A 25,918-nucleotide genomic window follows, 5' to 3' on the forward strand; every position below is an offset into this window, starting at 1 on the left:
GGCCTTCCTAGTGTATAAAAAGGGTTCTGGGAGCTTGGAAATAAGTGAATCACTTCATTTCCCAGTTTTCATCATCCACCTTGGTTTAGCAATGCTTTGGGTTCTAGGAGGGAATGTGGTACCGGAGAAAGAGCCCTTCATTCTCTCTTTTATAAAATGAGGACAATATCCCACACAAGGTGTTTTGTATTCAGGACAGAATAAGATAAAATACATGCAGGTAAAGGAATACTAGTTACTAAATAATTGTTAGTTTTCTTATGGTATGGTAGAGATGGCTACAAGATCTGTGATCCACTGAGAAGTGGCTGCCCAGCCAGGAGCTGACTACGTTTCCTAGTCCTACTAGCATCTAGTGTGGCAACTGACTAGTTCTCCCCAGAGGAATGCAAGTGGAAGTGATGTTTACTATACCCAGGCCAAGGCTGTTCAGATCCAGGTTTACCTTCTCTCTGCTCTTTCCCCATCTATCAGCTAGATGCAAATGATGCTGATGAGGCCCTAGATGATGGCAGAACCACAAGAAGGAAGACACCTGGGTTCCTCAATCATCTGTGAAGAGCCACTTGACAACCAGGAATACTCATGACTGAGAAGTACACTCCTGTGTTAAGCCACTGACATATTGAAGCCACTAGTTGTTACAGCAGCAAATGTTACCCTAACCAATACAAACATGCTATAAAATTACTATAATAATAATGGTGAGGATGTCAGACATTGCTTCAAACAAGCCATCATTAATGCTATTATGAAATCTTGAAAAGATGTTCAACATCATTAGCCATCAGGAAAATGCAAATCAAAACCACTATGAGATGCCACTTCACTCCCACTAGGATGGCTATGAACAAAAAGATAGACAATAACAAGTACTGGCAAGAATGTGGATAAATTGAAACCTTGTTACACTGCTGGTAGGAATGCAAAATGGTACAGCTGTTGTGGACAAGTTTGGCAGTTCCTCAAAAACTTAAACATAGAGTTACTATAAGACCCAACAATTCCACTCATAGGTATATATACAAGAGAACTGAGAACATACGTTCACACAAAAACTTGTACAGGAATGTTCATAGCAGCAATACTCATAATAGCCAAAAAGTAGAAACAATTCAAATGTTCATCAGCTGATAAATGGATAAACAAAATGTGCTATATATATTCCTATATTATGGAATACTATTCAGTCATAAAAAGGAAATGAAGTACTGATACATGCTATAACATGAATGAACCCTGAAACATTATACTAAGTGAAAGGAGCCTGGAGCAAAAGATCACATACTATATGATTCCATTTATATGAAACGTCCAGAATATGTAAATCCATAGCGACAGAAAGCAGATTACTGGGTGCTGGGGCTGTGGGCTCTGGAGGGAAATGGGGAGACTGCTAATGGGCAGGAGGTTTCTATCTGGGGTGGTGAAAATGTTTTGGAACAGTAGATAGTCATGATGATGGCACAACTCTGAACGTACTAAAAACCACTAAACTGTACAGTTTAAAACGGTGAATTCTATGGTATGGGAATCATATCTCAATTAAAATAAAAAAAGAAATCCCAGCTATTTGCTTTATCTTGCCTCCCACAGCATCTGGCTCTACACAAAAAGGTACTGAGCTCTTTTCAGGCAATGACTGGGAAAAGGTATGAGGGAACCTTCTAGGATGCTGCAGATGTGCTAATTTCAATCTGAGTGGTGGTTACATTCATTCTTAGCATGATTCTAAGCTGGTCAGAACTCATAATCCTTCTGCCTGGCTTCACCCATAACCAGGTAAGGTCAAACACAGCCCCAATGCCATATGCATGAAACGTTTCTGTTTCCCCCAGGAGACCTAAGATACAAACTTTCCTTAGTTTAGGTAACAGTGTAACTAACATGAGATTAAATAAATATTTAAAGGTAACCCTGAGAATGATATGAGGGTGGGGAATAGGTGAGAGTCTCAGAATACTACTAAAGTGTGTATTGCATCAGCAAAACTCACTAAGGAAGAAAAAAGTCCCGAAGGGGTAGTAAGGGATGTGGCGGGAGGACCTGAGAGAGGATTGCATGTGGAAAGTATCTTTCTTTTCCCTGCTTAGATACATGCCACTTTTAAAAGTCAAGTTAAAACCACAAAATAAGAAATGCTTCTTTGGTCATATAAAGTAAATTCTCATCCAAGTACTTAATAGTCAAAACTGAAGTAGGGCTTCCCTGGTGGCGCAGTGGTTGAGAATCTGCCTGCCAATGCAGGGGACATGGGTTCGAGCCCTGGTCTGGGAAGATCCCACATGCCGCAGAGCAACTAGGCCCATGAGCCACAACTACTGAGCCTGCGCGTCTGGAGGCTGTGCTCCCAACAAGAGAGGCCGCGATAGTGAGAGGCCTGCGCACTGCGATGAAGAGTGGCCCCCGCTTGCCGCAACTAGAGAAAGCCCTCGCACAGAAACGAAGACCCAACACAGCCAAAAATAAATAAATAAATTAATTAATTAAAAAAAAAAGAACTATAGGCTCATTAAGTAAAAAGAGGCACAAGACCCCTTTAAAAAAAACAGAAAAAAATCAACAAAAAAAACTGAAGTAAAGGATCATCAGAATGTTTTAACCTCCAAATAAGAATATAATTTGGTGACTCCATGAATCTTCACTGGAACCTTCTGAATCCAGTGGAAAGACTGTCTTTTAAAGTGGCATAAATTCCTGAAGGATGTAACTTACTTGCAGGTGACTTTAGTTCTGTCGGCTACCATGGTCCACTGCTGCTGGTTGGTGGAAACCTCGACGTAGTAGCTATAGCTCCGATCGTCACAGTCCCACAGTAATAACCTGAACAGAAGAAAAACATAAGAATGCTGTGAATGTTCCATCTGGCTCTTTCCTTAGGCTGTGTGCGTGAGGGGCTCTATGTCTACTCTAGCCTTCCAACCTGTCTTCTTTGCCCACACACTTCCAGGACTAAAGAAAGAAAGTGAATCCCCAACGAAAGCATGCTGGGAGAAGGTGGAGTCAGCCTGCAGTGAGAGGCCTGTTTCTTTAAAAATTTACTTCACAAGTCACCCAACCCCAGGCGGCCTCTGTCCCCCAAGTGGCAAAGATCTTCTGATTGGCTTATCAGGGAGATGTCCCCAAATCCTCCTTCCTGATTCTTCCAGCTCTCATCTCTTTGGCTGGGCTGAACAAAGGTAACACCCTTGAGACCACTGTTCACGGGGAAATCTGTGCTTTCTAATTGGTCTTCTAAGTGGTAGTTACTAGTATGCCCCAATGACCTTAAACATGTTTCAGGTTCCTTCTCATTCTGACCAGACTTTCTGCATAGCTTTCGTAAGACTGCCTGATTGGGAGATACAGGCAAACATATATTCGTCAGTAAAACTTTTTATTTCTTAGAAATTGATCATATTGCTCCTGTTCTTCTTATCCCCCTTTTTAGCTCAGATAAGAACCAAAGCATTGACTATGTGATTTTATTTACTTGAAGCTCAAAAGAGACAAGATTTATCTATGGTGACAGGAGCCAGAATGGTAGTTACCTCTGGGGGAGGGAATGATTGGGAAAGGGTGAGGGAACCTTCTAGGATGCTAGAAATGGGCTAATTTTGATCCAGTGGAAGTTACATGGGTATATACATGTGTAAATATCCATCAAGCTATTCACAAAAGGTTTGCGCACTGTATGTGTGTCATTCCTGAATTTTAAAAATAGAATAGGGCTTCCCTGGTGGCGCAGTGGTTGAGAATCTGCCTGCCAATGCAGGGGACACGGGTTCGAGCCCTGGTCTGGGAAGATCCCACATGCCGCGGAGCAACTGGGCCCGTGAGCCACAATTACTGAGCCTGCGCGTCTGGAGCCTGTGCTCCGCAACAAGAGAGGCCGCGACAGTGAGAGGCCCGCGCACCGCGATGAAGAGTGGCCCCCGCTCGCCACAACTAAAGAAAGCCCTCGCACAGAAACGAAGACCCAACACAGCCAAAAATAAATAAATAAATAAATTAAAAAAAAAAAAAGAATCTAAATATTACAATATGGGAGCAGAACACAGTCCAGCCTTCTGCTTCTGACAGTGCCACTGTGGTGAGAGATCATTGTGTTCTATAATTTCAGCCTCAAAAGTCCTTCCCATACAAGATATCTATCTTATTGCTTTACGGTTGGGCATGCACATTTGTTTCCTCCACCAGCTAGAACAGAGTGAGCTCCCTGAAGGCAGTGTCTATGTCTTACTGGTTTTTCCACACGCAGGACTTGGCACAGACTCTCACACAGAGCCTACACTCCATGAATATGTGCTGAGCGAATATCAGTAGATCATTTGTAACAACAACAACAATGATCATTATTATTATAATGGCCAAAATTTCTTTAATGCTTACTGTGTACCAGGCCCTATGCTAAATGCTCTATGTAACTTATTAAATCTTTCCAAAAGTGCTCTTAGCAAGCATTATTATTCTCATCAAATTATATATGGTGAAAGTGAGGCTTAAAGCTGTTAAGTAATTTATCTAAACTCAGTGAGGGTTCCAACCTGGTGTCCTGACCAAAGCCCCTTTCTGTACTCTGCTGTCAAATGTTTCCTTTACTCCCAGGTTATGTATCTGGGCCACAGTTTACAACCTATAACCTATCACTCTACAAAAGTAGTTTGTATTATTTCTCCTTAATCCTGCAAGTACAATCAATGACAGTCCTTTGCACAAGTTCAGTTTAGTGTCACCTCTAAAGCTATTACTAAGGATTAGAAATGCCACTGTGTTCCGCTTTCCCCTCAATTCCTTATTTTCAATTGTAATTTTGTTTGCTATCAATGATAGTACACACTACTTAATAGGCTAGAATTCATCTTTTAAGTAGAGAAAACTGTTAAAAGGTTTTGGAAAGCATAAACAGATGTGTAATACTGCACATGCTACTGCTTCTCTTGAACTCTCACCTAAGTATTTAATCTCTCAAAGTACTCTGAATCAATCAGACAGGAATCCACCCTATAGTTTTTAGTGTCCAATAATTCTACTTTTAGATTATACCAGTGTGCGTGATAAGAAAGTGAATCATTTCCCTCATTAGTCATTTCCTCAAATATTACTCTAGTCTCTCAGCATGTTTATGCAGTTAGCCTATATTAATTTATACTTAGTAACTTTTAAAAATGTAATTTTTGCTTCTATGTTTGGCTCTCAGAATGAATATAAGCCTTTTAGAAAGATCATTGATCTCTCTGTTTTTAAAAAATTCTACTCCAAACATGTGGGCTCTGTTTATAGCATATGTTCCATATATGTTCTGGGCTGAAATCATTCATAACTCTGCCAAAGTAGACTAAAACCAGGAAAAAAAACTTCAAAATAATTAACCATTCTCTTTATTGAACAGCCCTGGAACAGGCTTTTTGGGAGATGATGTTGAGGCTGTTTCCCAATGGAATTTTGGATTATTTATGGAGAGCCAGGTTTATCATAATCCATATCCTTCTGGATAATCATGAGTTAGTGCTTCTACCAGTGTATCCAAATGAAAATAATCAGTCCCTTTTGGGCTAAAATCTAACCAGATCTTGAAATATTTCATGGAAAAATATTTTTCATGGAAAAATGTTTCATGGAAAAAGTTACAGTAACTTATTCTATAAAGTCCTCCAATTTCTTTCAAGGTAAAATGAAGATCACTTGTAATTCCAGTAATTTTGTCAACACATATACATGGTGCAAACTGCTTCTTTGCTTAATGACCTATTATGAATATCTTTTTTTTGCATCATCAAATATTCTTCCTCATCATATGTACTGGTTTCATAGAATTTCACTGTGTGGATGCCCCGTAGTTTACTTAATTAGTCTCTTATTGTTGGACATTTAGGTAGTTGATAATATTGCACTGCTTTGAAACCTCTGTGATGAGCATTCTTAAGCTAAATCTATGGTTATTGCCTTTGAAAGTCGCTAGAAGTGAAACTCCTGGAGCAGGGCTTATGAGGCCTTGATATGTATTATAGAACAGCTGCACACCTGTCCCCTCCCCTCACCCGCAATGACAGTCTGCACCAATTCATACTCACACCACCAGCAGTGTATGAAAATGCCTGTTCTGTGCATCATCACCAATATTGTATATTATCTTTAAAAATACTGCCAATTTGATAGATGAAATCTCTCTCATTATTTTAATTTGCAGTTTTTTACTTATCATTGAACTTGAACATTTTACCCATTTTCTACTTATATTTATCCTTTTGTTAATGACTTACAAGATGCCCTTTATATTTAAAGGATATTAATCCACTGCCTATCACAGTTTGCATGCTGAAGATACTAATTTTTATTAGCCTACTCTATCAATCTTTACCTCAATAATTTCTCCTGGCCTAAATTCTTTTTTCTGAACAGCAGCCAAGTGCACATACCAGTTGAGACATCTCCTCTCTATTCCTCTATTAAGAGTCCCTGGGGGCTGGAAATGCGGGGTCAGGGTGACTCCTGAGTGGAAAAGGGACACTGATGGATCTCAGGTTGTCAAGCAAGGGCTCAGACTCACCTACACATAGGAGTTTTTAAGAGAGATTCTTTTTTTAAAATTGAATGAAAGATTCTTCAAATTCTATAGTGCTCTACAATTTTCAAAAATTTCACACACATGATTTCATATAATCCCATAATAACCATTTTTTAAATCCTCTACCCCTATATTGCCCCTCCCCCTCCCCTTCCCCCCACTGGTAGCCACTAGTTTGTTCTCTATATAAAAGGGATTCTAATTTATGTGCTAGGATGCATACTTGCTTGGAATATAGGCTTAGCCAAGAATGAAAACCCCTCTGTTGATTCAACTGAAAAAAAAGCAAGCACAGCTTAAGGACACTAAAGGAAAAATTGGCTCAATCTCTTTTTTGCCCATGGAGAGAAATTTTGTTCTAATAAGGCACAACTGTAAAGCTCACCAATTCCCTTCACTTCTTTCCCTGCCAGCAAAGTCTGTTCCCGTATCTTTGCACCTGCAACAACACAGCAATATTTCCGATTTGTAATCTGCCAGAAAAGGTCTGCCCAGTGAGCTGGCCCAGGACAGACACACTCCCTCTGACGTTAATTGAGAGTAGCTCCTTAAACATACCCGACATCCCCCCACCCACACATCAGAAGCCATTTTCAAAAGGGGCTGAATAAAGGAAGCTGCTAGCCAAGATCTACTGATGCAGATCAAGTCTGTGTTTAGCTGTGGCCACAAACCACTCCACCCAACGAGCACTGCATGAAACGCCTGGTGATATTAAATACCGTCTCCTCCATCTTCCTTATTCTCATTGTGGAATTTCCCTGAAAAGCAGTGAAGAGCTGGGCTTTTTTAAATTGATTAGCAGATGTGATTTTGCTTACATCTTCCATAAGTGCTCTGGCTGGCTGCATACCATTGATTACTGGGGTTCAGTTTACAGGAACTAATTGCTCTCTTTGCTGGTGTTTTGATACAAAATTCAATAGCGAATATGTTTTCAAAACTCTTGTCTTTGCGACTTGAGTCAGAAGTGACTTGAGGCAAACCCAGTGGACTGAGTTTTCCCTTCTTTAAAATAATTGCTCTCTCATCAGTCTGTGAAGAAAGTTTCCAAATTATAGCATTCTAATTGGAAAGTCTGCATTATGCATGCGATGACAAACTATGTTGTGCTGAATGGCATTTTTTTCATCCTTTTCTTAAGGGATTAATTCTGTGCCAGATTGTGAACAATGGCTGAGGTTTAACAGTTGAGATCAACAGCTTCTCCACTGAATTGGTGTCTTTTACATCAGCAGCAAGTGTCTGTTTTGCCTGCTTCTAACTGTCCATCGTTCGTGGGAGACTCCACTGCAAGGCCAGGGGTCAAGACTGCTGCTCTTGCTGAGTTTTCCCATTTGGGTGAAAACAGACAACTAAGGGAAGATCAACTGCCAAGATATTAATCATATAATAATAATTTATCATAAAATCCATTTCCAATCTCTCAAAGTCAAAGGTACTTCTGACCTCAAAAATTTGCACTGACTATTCTTTGTTAAAAATCTCCAGAAATTAAGTTCTCCAGAAATAATTGTCTTCCATTCAACAATTCAACAAATATTTATTGAGCACTGGCTAAGTGACATTAGGCAAGTCATTTAACTTGTACTTCAGTTTCATCCCTTGTGAAATTAAAGGTCTAGATTTGATGGTTTCTAAGGGCTCTTCTAGTTCCAACATTTTGTAATTTTCTGCAACAGCCTATGCAGTACAGGGTTTTGGGGTTTTTTGGGGGCATATCTGTCCTTTACATAGTAACTCCTCTTTATCTCTCTCTGTCTCTCTGTCTGTCTATTGGCCGTGCCGTGCAGCACGCACGGGATCTTGGTTCCTGAACCTGGAAGCGCCGTGGAAGCGCACAGTCTTAGCCACTGGACCACCAGGGAAGTCCCAGTAACTCCTCTCTTTGAGAACTATTTCTGGCCCAACCTTGAGGTATATGTAGGGGGTTCCTGAGCTCTGTAGACCCAGCTGCATTACAGGAAGACATATGACCCCTGGTGGGCCAATCAGATTTCATACCAAAAATTTAGAATTATGTAAGATTTTAGCATAATTGGCTCTGTTCACTTAAAATGATGATAAAATTGTAGACATTCTGGAGTGACCCTCTTTCATCAGAAGCTCAAAGAAGCGAAGAAAGTCATCTGCGATGAGAAGCAAGAAGACAGATGGTATGGCCCAGGGAGGGCTGTCTGGGCTCCTCGCAGGAATCCAACATCTGATTTTAGTCCCTATGGGGGCCACCAGAGTTCCTGCCCTAGTGTTCCATGAGAAATGTCCCAATCACTGTAATAAACTCACCATGGATGGCTTAAGCCATCTTTACTTGGTTTCTGCAGCTTGGAAACAAAAGAGCCTACGATAAGCTCCTAGCAGAGTGCACGAAAAGAGCAGACATTCCGATGATGAGGATGACAATGATGACGGGGTGGCTACGAGACCAGAGAGACTATGAGGTGGTGTGGAGGCTCACTCTGGACAGCAACCTTTTCATTCAAACGTGAAGGAAGATCCTTTGTTGAAGCCAAGAGTGGGAGGACTGCAGTGTGGGGTGAAAAGGCAAAACAGGTTTTGGAATAGGCTCCGTGAGGCCAGCTGAGCTGCAGGGAGGGGCCTTTCGAAGATGGAGCAATCAGCGTGGGTTAGAACTCTCTTCAGCAGTGGCACCGAGGGAGCAGGAGGGAAGAAAGCAGGATCGACAGTGACAAGGAAGAGACAGTGCAGGATCAGGGAAGTGAAGGGTAGTTAAGAGTGTTTACCACTTCAGGCTGCTGAGGAGTTACATGGGGTCAGAGGGGCTGACTACCTTTCAGAAGAGAGAGGGACTGGAGGTCGTGACGCAAAAGAGCGGATGCGATGGACATGAAGGTGAGGGAGAAAGGTATGAAGTTCTGGTCACAAGGGGAACTTTCAGTGCCTTCACCTCATTCAGAAGAGTACAGTTCTCACTCTTCTGAATGAGGAGCAGAAAGACAAACATCATGTTAGAGGCTCTATTTTAATCTCTGCTATTGAGAGGCAGGAGGGAGCCTGTAACAGCTGCCAGAAGTCAGTACAGTTTCAGAGGAACAACTTTACTGGTGAGAAACTGGGATTTTCCCAAAGATGAGAGGGATCCTATTGTCAGCTGTCACAGGGTTCAATTATGTAGCTTCCTCCTCAGGTGGGGAGCAAGGTCAAGCTGAGAAGAGCTGCTGGAGGGCCACAGGCCCAAAATGAGATTCTCAGCGGGAGACTGGAACTGAGAGCCAGCGCTTTAACAAAGCGTGTGGAGCGGACCAGGTAGCTGCCCTGCAGATTCCAGACACGGGAACTCCTGAGGAGCAGCGCCATGGGGGCCCTGCCTCTAAGTGGGCCACAACCTCTCAGGGCAAAGGGGACACCAGGAGAAGAAGAAAGCACAGACTGCTCGACAGATGGAAGGGGAACTTGGGAAATACGTTAGTCAGAGTACATCAGAGAGTCCACGTACTGTCTGACATTGTTTAATCTCTCATATATCTTAGAGAGTGACTTCTCTAAGAGAGGAAGAAATAATGACACTGGCTAAATAATCTTCTTTTGCAGCTGGCAAGGGAAAAGGTAAGCACAAGCTCTCGGCTGTCTGGCACATGCAGCTTCTGTGTTTAGTCACTGAAGCCCCAGGATGAGGAAAGGTGAGGCTGTGTGTACACGCGGGCTCCACCGCATAGGCTAGTTCACTGAGAAAGAGGGGGATAAAAGGAGGGGCCTTCCTCCCATCAAATCTTATGTTCTATACAGTATAATTCAGGTGAGTTATCTGAAAGTGGAGAAATGCCAATGGAGAATATACCTGCAGGATACGGCTACATGGAAAGCTGGATGGGACACAACTTTGAGACAGTACAAAACTACCAACTTTTAACAGCTAATTGAGACCATCATTTCACTCCTTGAAGGGATTAAGTTTTTAATTTCAAGTTTTAGGTGATGACATAAAAGGTAACAGCATACTACCAAACAACATGGCTGCAGCTGCAATATTCAGTAAACACTGAGTGTGGAAAGAATGGCGAAGAGCTCATCATAATCTCACCTCACATTCACACAGACCTCAACGGTTTCAAAATGTTTTTGCATACATTATCACATTTGGAAAAAAAAACAATTTATAATCAGCACATTTCCTGCTTTCAATGCAAATCTATTTTTCTAAGTTACTTGGTTAATTTTTTTACATGAGCTAAACATTGAATAATCTGTAAAAAAGATTGCTTGGGCAATCATTTGGCAAACCCTTTATTAATAAGTAAGTTTTGGCCTAGGCTTAGATTTCATCCTACACAGTCCAATTTGATGAAAATTCTTTCATTTTATGTTTTCAGTGTGGATATATGAGAGAATTTTGTCCAGGCCAAACAGCCCTTGAGAAGAAAAGCAGTTTTCTTCTATTTTCCAAGGTGACTCTTTTCAATACAGCCCCTTCCTTAAGTGGGATGTTGGCATCAAAAATACTGGGAACCATTTCAAATGGTCTCGTTATATTTTAAAAGACCGTTACAGACCTCTTCGGCAGTGGCACGCTAAGCAGGTATGCGGCCTTTACAGATCTCTCCCTGCGTTTAAATTTGGCGTCATCAGTTCCCCTCTCCGCAGCAAGGCTAGCTTCCTTGATCTCAGCAGCGTCCTCATCATGACGTGTATACACAGTCAGTGAGCTTGGCCCGATTTGGCTCAACAGTAGGATCGGAAAAGGAGGTGTAAGAGGTAGAAATGAAGAGGTCCTGCCCAGACCACAGGGCTTAGCTCCCTAGGGATCAAGTCCAGCTCCATTTCAGCTTCATTTGCTATTAGGGGCTGTTGTGATTTTAAAAGGTCAGAATCAGTTTCTTCCGTTAACAGCTGAAGGCAGTATGCATTAATGTGAGCTTTCCTTTCCCCTGTCCACAATTCTATGAAATTATTGGGAGGGTGAGAAGAAGGGACAGGCATGTTAAATAGCTCCAAACTCACTCATCTATCAGTTGACTGGTAGGGGTTTTCCTTCTTGGATCTTTACTTACACCTCTGACTCTTGTAGAACAAGTGGCCCCAGTGTGGCAGGGGAGTAAAGTCACCTGGTTCCAGGTTCCCTGTGTAACACCACCCAATCCCCACCCCACACCCCCTTCAGCTTTCAGGACCAAGTCCAGTCAGGACCATGCATGGCTCGTCGTCCCCAGCGCAGTGCCTTACAGATCATAAGCTCTACTGGGTTGAACTGAAGGAGACATGGGGACAGGACAGGAGATGATGATGGAAAGGAGACGGAACTACAGGTAAATCACCCTTTTCACATGATGAGCTAGCAGCACAGCATCTTTTAAGGCTCTATAGCCTGAGTTACATTTCAATCCGAACACACCCCCAGCCAGTCCTCTACCCCCACACCCTTCTGGAGAGTCTCAGTGAAGAGATAATTTATGAAATGTACCAACTCTGACTACTATTTCATCTCTTGAGCTCCTTCTCCCACCCCTCCTCTGACCACTTGCACATATGTGCCCACATGTGCACAGCCTATGAAGCACCAAGAAGCAGAGCCAAAGGAGAATTTAATAAGCTCCACAGTTCCTTTTCAGTCCCTTGGGTCAGGTTTTCATAGGAATTCGTATCTGTGGGAGAACTCACACTTTAGCTACAGGCAGATCTCTGTATTCTCTCAACCTGGTGATAAAGGGAGAGAATGGAAGGGCAAAACAAGGTGGGAAGGCTGGACTCCGAATATTATAGGCAAGAGAATATTCCAGCAGCGATGAACTACAAGGCAAAACTCTTCCTATTCGGTCATGTAATCTCTTTATTTTTGTTCTCACCAAATCTCTTCTCTGGTCTCTCTGAACACTGCCAGTACTATCTTCCCACAGCTCTCTCTTTCTTACCAGCCTGACCTTTTCACCTTTTCACCCAAATCAGATCTGGGTTTCAACCTTTGCTCCAGCTTCGAATCATCTTCTTTTCCCCACAGGTCACCCTCTACAAAGTTCTGAGCTCTTTCTGAAAATGATTTTAAAACACTTGCCCATCCAATCCAAACCCCCGTGCTCCTTCCGCAGTACCGCCTGTGCTGGCCCTGGCTCATTCCTCCTTCAGGTCCTCTCTCCACTAAGTGGCTGCTTTCCTCCTGTTGCATTCCCAAATCTTGTATTTATTCCGTTAGGTCCTGCAAGAAATGCTTTCCTGAGCTCTCCCTCATATTTACCCGGCCTAAATTTCTTCCCTTTAAATCCCTTCTCTAATGAACTTCCCTCACGAAATTCTTCTGCGAAGGCTTTCACATGAAAACAACTACACTCTAAAACAGAAAAATAAAACTATAATAAGTTGCAAGTGCTATAAAATTTAAACACTTAGAGTAAGTAGATTATTCTATTTGAAGTTTGAGGTATCTGACAAATCATAATCCTCCATGTGGTACATGATATACCATTACAATAAAGACAACATTAATGAGAATAATATTATAATAATAGCATCTTCATCACAAATATGTAAAAGTGAGAATCCTAACAATGGTAAGTACTTATAAACAAAAGATAATTAATCAATTTAATAAGTAACCGTGTGATAAATCCTTTGAAGAATGGCAAAAAGCAAGAAAAAAAGTGAGATTTTATGTAATTTTTTTATAACGGCTAGAGGGAAAAATAGCTAATTATGTTTTTCAATGGAATTCTTTTGATCACTGGCCACTCAGAACAGTTTTCTTGATCCAGGTCTTCAAAGCTGGGATCATAAGTTTTAATTCAAACGTTTTCAACTGAACATTAATAACTTTAACTTTTCTAACTGCTAAACAGCCATAATTAAATCAAACTGGTGTGAGTTACAGGACCAAAGGCTAAACGGGCAGTTGCCTTTTTTTTCCTGGAATCATCTATGCTATTTCCCCAGAGTGGGAGGCCCAGGCAAAGGCTGTGAATGGGGAGGGGCCATGGTTCTCCCACCTCTGCAGAAGATGTGAGGGTGCAGTTTCTGTCTCATAAATACTCACCAGAATTGCAGAATAGCTTCCCCCTCCCTCCCACGTTTGTTTGGTTGAAGGATCATCAGACAAGAGAAAAACACTCCCTCTTTGGAATGTATTCTGCATGAGCTGCCTTTTTAGAAATAACCCTCCCAGGTGCTGACATGAATATTCACAAGAGTATGCTGGGCACAGGGGCCAGTCTCCATGCCATGTACACTAATCCTTCAAAATGTATTCCAGGCAAGCTACCAGGGTAAACTCCTATACGGGAACTGGGCTTTCAGGTGATGGATATTGGATGGCTGAAAGGAGAAAATCTGAGTGAAGGAGGCAGAGATGAATAAATCACTCATATCCGTCTAAAGCCCTGCTGCAGCTAGACTTGCCACTTTGACTCAAGCACAGCATAAGGCTTCATTAGAATACTGTACTCTGTGAATTAAACTGTTTCTTTTGTTCATCTGGCTTATCCTTCCTCATCAAGAAAAACAAACATTTATCTCCCCTGTGCCCCACAGCCCTATCTGTTGGACCCCTTTTTACTTTCTTCTTGCTTGGCTGATAGGACCTACACAGGCATCCCAAGAACACAGTTCTGGTACCACGCAGGCACCCAATGCAGGCATGCGAGCGTACACACACACACACACACACACACACACACACACAAACACACAAACACACAAACACCTCATGCCACCCCACTTTACATCACTACCCTGACTCACATTCAGAAAGGTATAGGCAGAAAAGATTAAGAACCTCACAAACCAGGGAAGGAATCATGCCCAAAGTGGTGAGATCACAGACTTCTCAGGATCCCACTCTGGTACTGAATCCCCAAGATCAACACTGAGATTCATGCTGAGGGTACCTGGCTAAGGCAGAAGGGGACTTGGTTAAGGCAGCCGGTCTGAATCACACATGAAACTGTCATAACGCTCTTCAGACAATCAATGTTTAAGTGTCAGGGGCTGGGAGACATCCCTGGGGGTAATTTCCCAGGAGCTGGTGCTAGAACTGTTCCAGCTGTAAGCACCGTTCGTGCCCTAATAGCTTAGGGCATTTGGGAGCTTGGGGGATCCTGGCAAGTCAAAGGAAGAAGGAATATGAGCAAGGAAGAAGAAAATGGTGTAGCTTCAGTGACATTCTAGATCAAGTTATCTCCTCAGCTTACTTGGACCACAAAGGGCTCCACTAACTCTCCTTCAGCCTCTGATGGACACAAGGACATTCCAAGGCAATATGCAGCAGTGGCATCAGATGGGACAAGAGTCCCAACTCTGCTTCTAATTTGCAACCTTATCCTCTCAGATTTATAATCTGTTAAATGGGGTGTGAGGGTAGCGGAAGAGAGGGAGACAGATTCTAATTTGGATGATCTGTGGTTCCTTGTTTCTTTAATCTTTTTTTTTCTTTTAATTACAAAGTAATACATGATAGATCCTTTGGTACTTCTTATAAGGTATCCATAATAAAAAGGTGTTTACTAAATGCAAAAAACGTAAGCCAGTATTTTCAAAAATATTCTTAAGTAGCAGAACCCCTTTTACAAACAACGTCTTAGAAGAATATAAATATCCATAACAGATAAAAGCAGAACTGCTCTACTAAGGTCAGCTTTGGGGCTGAAGCCTCATCTGCCAGACTTGCTACTGTGGCAGCGCCCAAGGCTCATCCCCCATAAAACAGAGAAGGAAAAACCACTGGGTCATGGTGTATATCTTGACCCCAAACTAAATGCTGATATTAATGTTCATATCTTTTAATAACAGGCTTCTAAATATTATTATTCACATTCTTTGAAACCATGAAAGGCAAATGAGTTCCCTAATTCTTCACTTTTGCCTTTATGGACTAGAGTTCTTAGTGAGGAAAGGAGCTGAATAGATAGAGCATTGGTAAACTATGGCCTGTGGCTGCCTCTTTTTGTAAATAAAGTTTTAATGGAACACAGCCATGTTCTCTCACCAGAGTTGAGCAGCGGTGACAGAGACTATAGCATACAAAGCCTAAAATTACTATCTGCCCCTTTTTGGAAAAAGTTTGCCAGTGCCAGGAATAGACAGAAAACTAAAGCTATTCTTACTGAACAGTAAAGATTTATGGCACCAAGGTAAGAAATAAAGATATAGTTTAAAGCTGAGCTTAGCCCAGAAATGGCTAAAATCCCTTTATTCTGTTGAAAGTGTTTCAATAGATTTTCATGTAGCAAATTCCACACGGAGTTTTTAGATTCTGCTATAGTCCTAATCCCATAGCTGTTACTGTGACAACTGTACCGACAATTCTTGGCTTGCTTTTCACCCCAAGTTTCTGGTATTTCTGCTAAGAGTAAAAGAAAAGGAAGGAAGGAAGGGAGGGAGAAAAATTCCAATTAAAAATGAAAACCTGAAAACCATTCCCAAACCCTCTCTGTTCCCAGAACTGATGAAGTGCCTAGGCGCTACATTCTCAAACTGAAGATATTTGCAAGCAGAACAGTCACTGACCACTGACCCTCCAGATCTCTCCTAAATAGCATGGAGGCAGCAGGGTAGGGTGAAGAAGTTATAGAGACGTTTAAAGTCAATAAGTAATACACACACAAAAGTTATATAGTCAATGATAAGGCAGTTAATATGACAGCAGTAAAACACTAATATCTCAGTTATATGGGAAGATGATACCACAGACTAAACCACACCAATTAGGTAGACAGGGTTGTTTATTGGTCACCAGGAGAAAATGGATTTGCGAGGCTCTATCCCCTTGCTATTTCTCCAGTGCTGTCTAGTGTGATTATAAAAAGCATCTTACAAGAATACCTGACCAGGGCAGTCTATGACCACAAAACAATAAAAACCTTATACTGCTTAGTGTTTTAACAAAACTACTCATTTGGAATCTTTAATGAAACCAGTTTTAAATGGATGACTCTATTTCCAGGTTCTTCCCAAATAGTCCCACATAATCGTCGTGAATTCTCTACTTTTTCTCTGAGTCTAAAATATACAGCTAAAATCTCACTATAGTGAACACAATCATGATAAAGCAATTTACCTGTTCTACTAAGAATGTTATTATCAACAAGATATTATTTATTGGGTCACTGCCAATTCTCAAACAATTTTCTATAGATAATGCTTTATCTATTTCTAATAGGACTATCATAAGCTTCCTAATAAAGACATTATTTGATTATAGATGTTTATTATTATTTTAAACCTTAGCGAAGAAGTGAATACAGAAAGTGAGATATCAAGAAGAAAATTGACAAGGGTTTGCATTAGACATCGGGGGACAATTAAATGATATATGCCTAAGAGAATTAGGAACAAGATCTATTATCTTAGAGCTCAACTACTCCTTCCCACAAGGTTCTTGAGGTAAGTACATGCCAAGGAAAGTCCCAGCAAGTGGGAAGCAAGGGAACACTTTATTGCTAGTAGAATTTTTGACCCAAAACTCTAATCAAAAGGCATAAGCACTCCCTTTCCCCAAGTTGGTTATGCCTGAACAGCTTCACCCAAAGCAAGCTAGGAGGCCTGTTCTGTCCCTTTTCCACACCCAAAACTTATTCTTGCTTCTTACCACTACAATTTAAGGAAGGATCAACCCAATACACATTTTAGTACCACCAAAACAGAGTTAGTACAGGAGAGATCATGGTCCCCTGCTGCCTAGCACTGAGCTATCCCTGGGCTGAGGCAGTAATCTTACCCTGGCCACCCTAAAAGACAGAAGAGGAAGTAAGAATGCCCAAGGAGAAGAAAGGATAGGTGTGTTTGTTGTGAGGACAGAAGAGAGGAGAGAGAGAGATGGGGAGAGGTAGGAACAAAGAAGGAGGACAGGGCCTCTTTCTAGCAGAATTAGTCCTGGCCCATCCCACTTAGGGCCTAGTGGAAGACAAGAGACACAAGAAGTGCTTCCACTGAAATGTGGCCCACTCTTGTTCCTGCAAACTCACACATCTGATCAGCATCTCCCCCAGAAAGGGACTAAATGCTTTGACCATGACTACCATTTTGGGGAGGAGTGAAATGAGGATTGGGGAAGGCACAAAGAAATGCTGGTAGGAAAAGCAGAGGGTATTTTAATTTTTTCTCCCAAGATCTAGAATTGTGGTATTGCTATAATCACCTTCCCGCTTACTGTACTTCACGTTTCAAAAGTTCCAGAAACCAGAAATATTCATTGTAATCCTACAAACAAATTCCAAGACTTAGGAGGAAAAGACTGGAGGTGGTATGACAGTTATTCCCCAATATCCCCTTAGAAAATCAGAGGTCTTTTAATGTATCTTTTCATGCTAGGGCTGATGGGCATGAGTGTTTTAACTCCAGATCTTAAAAACTGAAAATGTTATTTCCAGCAGGACTTTTGACATAATTTAATCTACCATTTCAAAATAACATGGATATGCAGTGAAACTTCTGATATTAGAATTTTATATGTACAGAAAAAAAGTCAAGTTCCTATAACCTGGTTAGGTAAACAGGTATTTTGGTTAATCAAATATGTCTGGTTAACAGACTCCATATGGATTGCCAATTTTAACAAAAATTCAGAAATGTTTAAAATAAACTTAACTAGAGTAAAACCACACCAAACAAAATTTATTCTCCTTTTGATCAGAGGGCACTTGGGATCTTGCCTGCCTCCCAAATTTTATTAGGTACATCCACTATCACTCTGCTGGTAAAGCATGAAGGCCAGTCACAGTAAATTAAATGCTAGGTAACAATTTGTAACAGAAACTTAAAGTTTTTTTTCAAGAGGTAAATTTCATGAATAAGAGATCAAAGATATATAATCAGTAATGCTTCTCATTTTGGAGCAGAATTACCCAGTAAGCAGATATAGGCTTTTTATTTACAGAACATTTTTGAAGCTCAGAATAATATAAAATACAATTATTATATTTACTGTTTTAGATGCATCCAGAAGCTGTGGGCATTAAAAAAAGTAAATGGAAAAAAAATCTACTGAATTATACATTTTAAATGGGTAAATTGTACAGTATATGGATTATATCTCAATAAAGCTGTTTTTTAAAAATAAACCAAACACATGAAATATGGAGATTTATAAAAATTCCAAAGTAGATGTGAAATGTCAAGCAGGAGGTAGTGTCTGTGGTAGAGTTGTTGACTGGATGAGCCAACTCCTTACCATGACCCTCAATTCTTTGCCAGACGTGCTAGGGCTGACTGCATGACATAGTTCTACCTGATAACTAAGTGGAAGTCGGCTAGGTGCGGCTTCAAATAAAGTTTTGGCTTTTCCTAATAAAAAGGGACAGACTTGGCTGGCAGGGCTCTTGACACTTTTACCACTTTGCCCTCCTCCTTCTTCCTGCCTAAACGCAGACGTGCTAGGTAAAGCTGTAGCAGCTGTCCTGTTCTCTGAGGCAAAAATACAAGTAGAAAAGACCAAGAAAATCAAAGAGCTCACTGAATTGCAGAACCAATTCTAGCAGCCACCCACCTGTAGACTTTTTGTTATGTGAGACCGAGACAAACAAACAAAAGCAAAACAAAACCAAAATAGTTTAAAAAACATTTAAAGTCTTTCTTGGGAATTCCCTGGTGGTCCAGTGGCTAGGACTCTGCAGTCTCACTGCCGAGGGCCCAGGTTCAATCTCTGGTTGGGGAACTAAGATCCCCCAAGCCACACGGTGCAACCATAAAAATAAATAAATAAATAAATAAATAAATAAATAAATAGTCTTTCTCTCTTTTTTTTTTAAAGAATTTTTTATTTCTTTATTTTTGGCTGCGTTGGGTCTTCGTTGCTGTGCGTGGGCTTTCTCTAGTTGCGGCGAGCGGGGGCTACTCTTCGTTGCGGTGCGCGGGCTTCTCATTGCGGTGGCTTCTCTTGTTGTGGAGCACGGGCTCTAGGCGCGCGGGCTTCAGTAGTTGTGGCTCACGGGCTTCAGTGGTTGTGGCACGTAGGCTCAGTAGTTGTGGCGCACGGGCCTAGTTGCTCCGTGGCATGTGGGATCCTCCCAGACCGGGGCTCGAACCCGTGTCCCCTGCATTGGCAGGCGAACTCCCAACCACTGCGCCACCAGGGAAGCCCCTAAATAGTCTTTCTTAATCAGGTTCTTTGTTATTTGCAGCCAATTGCAAGCTCCTTTGGAGCATATGAGGGCTAGTAATAAAAATAAATTTTTATTTATTTATTTTTAATGTGTCAAGTCTTAGCCATAGCATTTAATGAAAGTTTCTATAATTTATATCCTTAAGAAATGAGAGTGGGTTGAACCGGAAGCTACAATGCCTTCTCTCATTTTCTTTTTAAGGCCATAAGAGGCTCTGTAGGATTGTGCAACATACTGGAATCTTTGAAGGAAGAGTTTTAGCACTGGTGGTATCACCACGTTGATGGTAGAGAAAAAGAGAAGGAAGTCAAATTATACTGTAGTCTCTTCACATCTTAAATGGAGACAGTGAAGCAGCTAAAACTCCAGAGCTACTGAAAGACAAGGCAACTAAAAGGACCATTAAATTGTATGGAAAATCTAAACAGTCTTGACTGGTGTTTGGTTACAGTAAAAGGATAACGTGGCAAGGGTGGTAATGTCATAATCACTGAGGGACATGGTTTCAGACGTCGTAAGTAAAAGGAAGAAAGAGGATCCTTACCATTAGGTCTTAAGGGCACAGGAAAGAAAATACAGGCAGAAGTAAAAGCACACTCTGTATTTATCTGTGTAACCAATACTCCTTATACTGAATCTGATACATTGTTGAAAGAGGTAACACAGCAGAAAAAAAAAATGATTCCTCAGCGGGAGCTAAGGCCCTGAGTGTCCAGGAAAGTTGCTGAAAGGAGTCCTTGAGGGGTACCAACCAGCCTGTCATCATAATCACTTTTCCTAAGAGAAGGATGCAGAATGGAAGTGGATGGATGGGGAAGAAGCAAGAAGGGGAAGTGGAAGAGTTTTTCTTGATCTCAGTGCTTCTGCTTGTTCTTCACTAAAGATACAAGGATGTTTTGGTCAAGTGCCTCTGTGTTTACCAGGTTACAAAGGGCAAAGTTTAAAGAGAGAGGGAGAGAGGGAGAGGAGAGAGAGACAAGACAGACAGACAGACATCAAGTGCTACCATGATGCACCAAAAGCACCTTAACAAGGTGACAAATTGGGGCTCCTCGGGAAAAAAATCTCTGATTTAAGAGTATCTGAGGATTGAAGGTTTTGAAAGATAGATTACTGTTTTGGATTAATTCAAGGAGTAATTTCTTAAATGAAGGTGACCCTTCATCAGATTTCAGAATAGCTTCATTTACTTAATACTCAAAAGATAGATTCAAGCAATTTGATGTATTAAATCTGTAGAAATGTTGGTGAATTTGCTGAAAGTCCTATGCTTCTGCTAGCGCTTAAGAGAAGAGCCACATTTCTGTGATCCTGTATGGCTGATCTTGGGGGAAGCAGTGTTTAAAACATCTGTCAAAGTAAAACCACAGAAGGAGAAGGTTGATGCTTTCCATTCATTTGATCTTCCAAGGTGAATGATTCCAGTTTTTGAAATGATTGTTTAAAGCACTACTGGTAAAGTATTTGTTTTAGAGGGGTATCAAATTAACGATTCTGGATAATTACTAAACATACATTTGTGCATGAAATATTGCGTCAAATGGGGCTGATATCCTCTGTAAAAATGTCTTCTTGATGGGTTAATCTTTGAAAACTGAAAGGATTTTTCTTTTCATGTATTCAGCTATATTTTATGATGACTAGTTGTCAACTCCTCTAATCGCTCAAGAGAAATAAATGGTTGACATGTGAGGTAAATCAAACACATACACACTTTTGGGGGGAGCATTTAACCTTTCCTGTTTTTCCAAAGAACATCTGAATTCTAGCCCCCCTCCTGTATTTTTAACAAGCAACTTAGTTGCCATAGCAATACTTTCTGGTCTTGAGATACATCTGGGATGAAACTAGCTGAGACATATTTACCATTCCCCAAAACTCTGCTGTTTCCAGGCTCCAGGATTCCTGGTCGCCTTAGTATTCATGACAGTTCAGACTCCAGCATCTACTGAGAACCACAACTATAATTTTTTATTCAACAATTTTTCTTGAAACCAGAGTTCTGAGGTCTGAGGGTGATAAGAGAAGACTTTAGTGCAATGCAGATAGGCTGTGAGAGAAACAACATTTGGTAAATAAATCATGGATCAGCAAGGCAAGGAAGAATTCCTTGGTTCAGGGCCGTGACATGACTGATATGAAGCAAATCTGGTAAAATATCTTTCCAATTTTGACTAGAATTATAGGCAATCTTAATCCAAGCCAGAGGAGTCATATTTTTAGAAGTTTGTTGTATTCTTTAGACTATAAAAAGGAAACTTTTCACTCTCTAGGTTGCAAAAACGGCTGTCCTAATGTAAATAAATGTATGCTTGCCTGTGCAGCACTCAGATAGAATGAAATGGAAGCAGCATGAAACTTGAGGCAAGAGTCCTTACCTGTGCTCATGTCAGCACCTAACACCAGAGTTTCATCTTAGTCATTTGCTGGAGGTGCCAGATCTTTAGCAGTTTCCTCACATATACTTAGAACAGACACACTGAGCAAATATGATGTCCAATTTATTTGATAGATAGAACTCCCTTTAGTTGCACTAACATACTATGTTGTCAGCTCAGTCAATGAGTGTTTATTGAGTACTCACAGCACAAAGTACTGTACTAGGCACTTGGAAATCATTGCAAAGACCCAAGTCCATCTCAATACTACAATCACTATCTTCAACTTGAGATTATCTGTGGCTCTACAAGAACTTGAGGGCTGCACAGACGTAGAAAATACTCAAATAATTACAAAACATCATTTGAGAGTCATTGGTTCAATTTCTCTCCCCACCTTCATGGACTAAGCCTTCATTTGGAGCTATTAAACAGGACACAAAATGGAATGGTTTGTGATTCCTCTCCTTTTTCTTTTCTGTGCTTATCCTTGGGAGGGAAGTGGATGAGCAATAGCTTGGCAGGGTGGTCAGCAGTGGGAAGAAGGAAAAACAGCAGTGAAAAAGGGATTTCTGATTTACAAACTGAATAGATAATCTAGAATGGTTGCAGCCACACAATAGTGAAAGGGCAGCTGAACTGGGTGTGGGCTCAACAGCTCAAAGAGAAGGAAATATATACTGGGATGAATAAGGAGCGCAGCGACATATCTAATTTTTTTTAAAAAGGATCAACTTTCTATTGCTTTGTTTTATCTATGCTTAATAACTGCAAGGCATAAACTGATTTGTGGTTCAGAAATTCTGTGCCAGATTAACTTTTATAAGTGGTAGAACTGGTTTTTTTTCCTATTGCAAAGTAAAAACGTCCTCCCCACAGACTAAAGAGATTATGAATACCCACCAAGAACATACTTTGGGTTAGATCCATTTTGTCCTAACATATTATATTCCTATAACATTTTCCAACTGAGGAACTCAAAATATTTTTGTGTCATTAACTCCTTAATCCTCATAACACCCAGAGAGACTATGGGTTTATTTAGCTGCATCTACCTGCACTGTTTCATCTTCCAACAGCCTACTTACTCACAATCAGGTTAGTTAAAGCATTACGGGTATTTTACTTACAGTACTGCATATATCAATTACAAAACCATCATTTTCAAGCTAAGGTAAGAATTGTTAATTTAATTGACTATCTAATAATGAGGGTTTCAACAAAGTGCTGTCACTTACTAGCTGAAAAAGACTGGGTGATACACATGCCTAATGCAAAGCATATGTGATTTCTCATACTAACCTGAAAATACTTAAAAGGATATCATGATTAGGAAGTAGAAAGATAATAAGTCTTAAACTAAGGCGACAGAGGGACTATAAACTAAGACTTAGGTAGATTTGGTTAGTTACTATGTGGTCGTTTTATGTGATCAGGCCTCTGAAGATTTCCTGTTATTTAAATTTTAATGTTTTTAAAAAGGCATGAAAATGATATAATTACTACTCAGTTACCCACTTTTAAGGCACATTCCAGGCAATTTCTCTTTTTTTCTCTCAAATAAAATGAACAAGTTACGCTGTGCCTGTAAACCTAGCAACAACAAAGACAAACTCCTTTATTTCCAAGTTATACTGCCTGCTCTGGCTCTTGGGAAAGAGAAATAAACACCAAAGATGGGGAGAAAGTTTCACATAAACTGCAAGGACTAGGACGCCTCCTGCTGTCTCTTTCCTGGGAGCTGACTGGACAAAGGCTGGTCAGGAACAAAGAAGGTGGCTTCTAAAGGCATGATGGCGCCCCAGCTCCGCCCCTCCTCTCCTCAGCAAAGAAAACTCTCCTCTAATGGTACTAATGAAACCCTGGGATGGGTTTGTGGTGGTGGGTGGGATGGTTTGGGGAGCTGGTGACTGAATACAGAAACAGTAACAAAACATCTCAGGGCTGTCACCTCTGAAAGTCACCTCCATCGCCTTGCCTCTTACTCTCCTCCCCTCCCTCACTCTACTCCAGCCACCTTGACCTCCTTGCTGCTCCTGCAACCTGCCTCACGTGCTCTGCCTTGGCGCCTTGGCACTCTGCCTGTGAGGCTCATCCCCCAGGTCCCCCAATGGCTTACTCTTCCCATCCTTCAGGCTCTGCACAGTGAGACCTTCCTGAACACCCAATCTAAAGCTGCGCTGTCTCCAACCCCTAGTCCTCCCTCCTGATGGCTCCATCTTTGAAATATCTGACATATTACAAATAGTGCTGTTTACTGGTTATCCACCACTGCCCCCTCCCCCAACAAGAATGCCAGTTCTGTGAGAAAACTGATGTTTGTTTTCTGGATTCAATGCTGTAGCCCCAGGGCTTAGAGTAGTGCCTAGCACACAGTTAAAGGCTCAAAAAATGTTGAGTGAATGAAAGACAATGAGGGGAGGAGGAGACGGTCAGAGATCAGGTTTCAAGGTCAGCCTTTCCAGGATCCACAAGGGTACTTACCATACCAGACACACTAGCAGGACTAGGTTCCCACTGACTGTGGTGAGCTGTGGGCGTTGTCTGTCAAGAAAGAAGCTGGGGGCTTCCCTGGTGGCGCAGTGGTTAGGAATTCGCCTGCCAATGCATGGGACATGGGTTCGAGCCCTGGTCCGGGAAGATCCCACATGCCACAACTACTGAGCCTGCGCTCTAGAGCCCGTGAGCCACAACTGCTGAGCCCGCATGCCGCAACTACTGAAGCCCGTGTGCCTAGAGCCTGTGCTCTGCAACAAGAGAAGCCACCACAATGAAAAGCCCACGCATCACACTGAAGAGTAGCCCCCGCTTGCCGTGACTAGAGAAAGCCTGTGCGCAGCAACGAAGGCCCAACACAGCCAAAAATAAATAAATACATACATTTTTTAAAAAAAGAAAATGTTTAAAAAGAAAGAAAGAAAGAAAGAAGCTCTGCTTGCCTACCCAGCTACAGGGGAAACACTCAGGAAAGGAAGAAATGGTTTATGTGGATGAAAACAGACAAAAGAAATCTTATCCATACAATAATTCTGTCCTCTCTTAGGAATAAAGAATGAGGTAATCAAGATAATCTATGTTTGAGACATTTGCCTCTGTGTTCACCATCTACAAAGAAACCTGAAATTTTAAAGTCAGTATACCTTGTGATTGGGCCCCCAGAGGAATAGGTTCCAGAATTGCCAGATCTCCTCCCTCTAAGATGGAGAAAATGTTAGTCACTCAGCTCTGTAATGCTCTCCCTCTAGGTGTTGATTTGGAATCTGGGCTTCTTTGGATACAGTGACTAGGAAAGCAAGTGAGTCACCACAAGCAATAGAAGCTATGGGTCAAATGTCACTGACTAATCAACCTGTCATTTGTCAATTACCCATCCCCATGAAGAGGCGCCACTGATCTAGTTTCCTATCAATAAACATCTATCTGGGCACATCAGCTGCTGCTAACCATGGCCTGCCGAGATATCCAGCATCACCCAGAGGCACTGGTGGTTAAGAAATCCCTCTCCCTTTCTTCTTGATAATGTCACAGAAGAGGCAAATGCAGTTCCTGACAACGTAATGTTAGTTTCATAGAGACGTGTCTCTCTGAGCGTTCAGCCAGTTACATGGGGCTTCAATTGCATGGATTTTCTCACTGCAAAAGCAATAGCTGGGCTTAAGGAAGGTGGAGGCTTCACACGGTGCTGAGAACCACAATTCTGCCTTTGGTTGTGCTCGTGCTCATCATCCCCCTCTGAGTCAGGAAAAAAAAATTGTTTGGGAGAACCATTCTTTTCCCACATTTAAAGAAAACCAAACGGGACTGTTCTCTCTTGTCTCTCTTAAGCTCCAGTAACACCTTTTATCTGGAGTCAGATTCAACATCTCTGATTGTTTGAGTAGAGCTAAAGGCCAAGGTAGCCTTGCCACATGAAAAGCTTGTTTGTCTCTTTCTAAGTTGTCACCTTGGCAATG

The 25,918-nt window shown here is 41.4% G+C and overlaps 1 protein-coding gene across 3 annotated transcripts in view; it reads right to left on the reverse strand.

The window, feature by feature from the left end:
• BTBD9 (BTB domain containing 9) overlaps positions 1-25,918 on the reverse strand; it is a 401,740-nt gene that overhangs the window by 76,194 nt on the left and 299,628 nt on the right. For all 3 annotated transcript variants that reach the window (XM_082347838.1, XM_082347836.1, XM_082347837.1), the window contains exon 9: positions 2,716-2,823. In XM_082347838.1, the coding sequence (XP_082203964.1) occupies positions 2,716-2,823 (108 nt within the window). The remainder of the gene's footprint in view (positions 1-2,715; positions 2,824-25,918) is intronic.

The sequence above is a fragment of the Balaenoptera borealis genome, assembly GCF_965194805.1.
Source record: "Balaenoptera borealis genome assembly, chromosome: 12".
NCBI classification, from domain to species: Eukaryota; Metazoa; Chordata; class Mammalia; order Artiodactyla; family Balaenopteridae; genus Balaenoptera; species Balaenoptera borealis.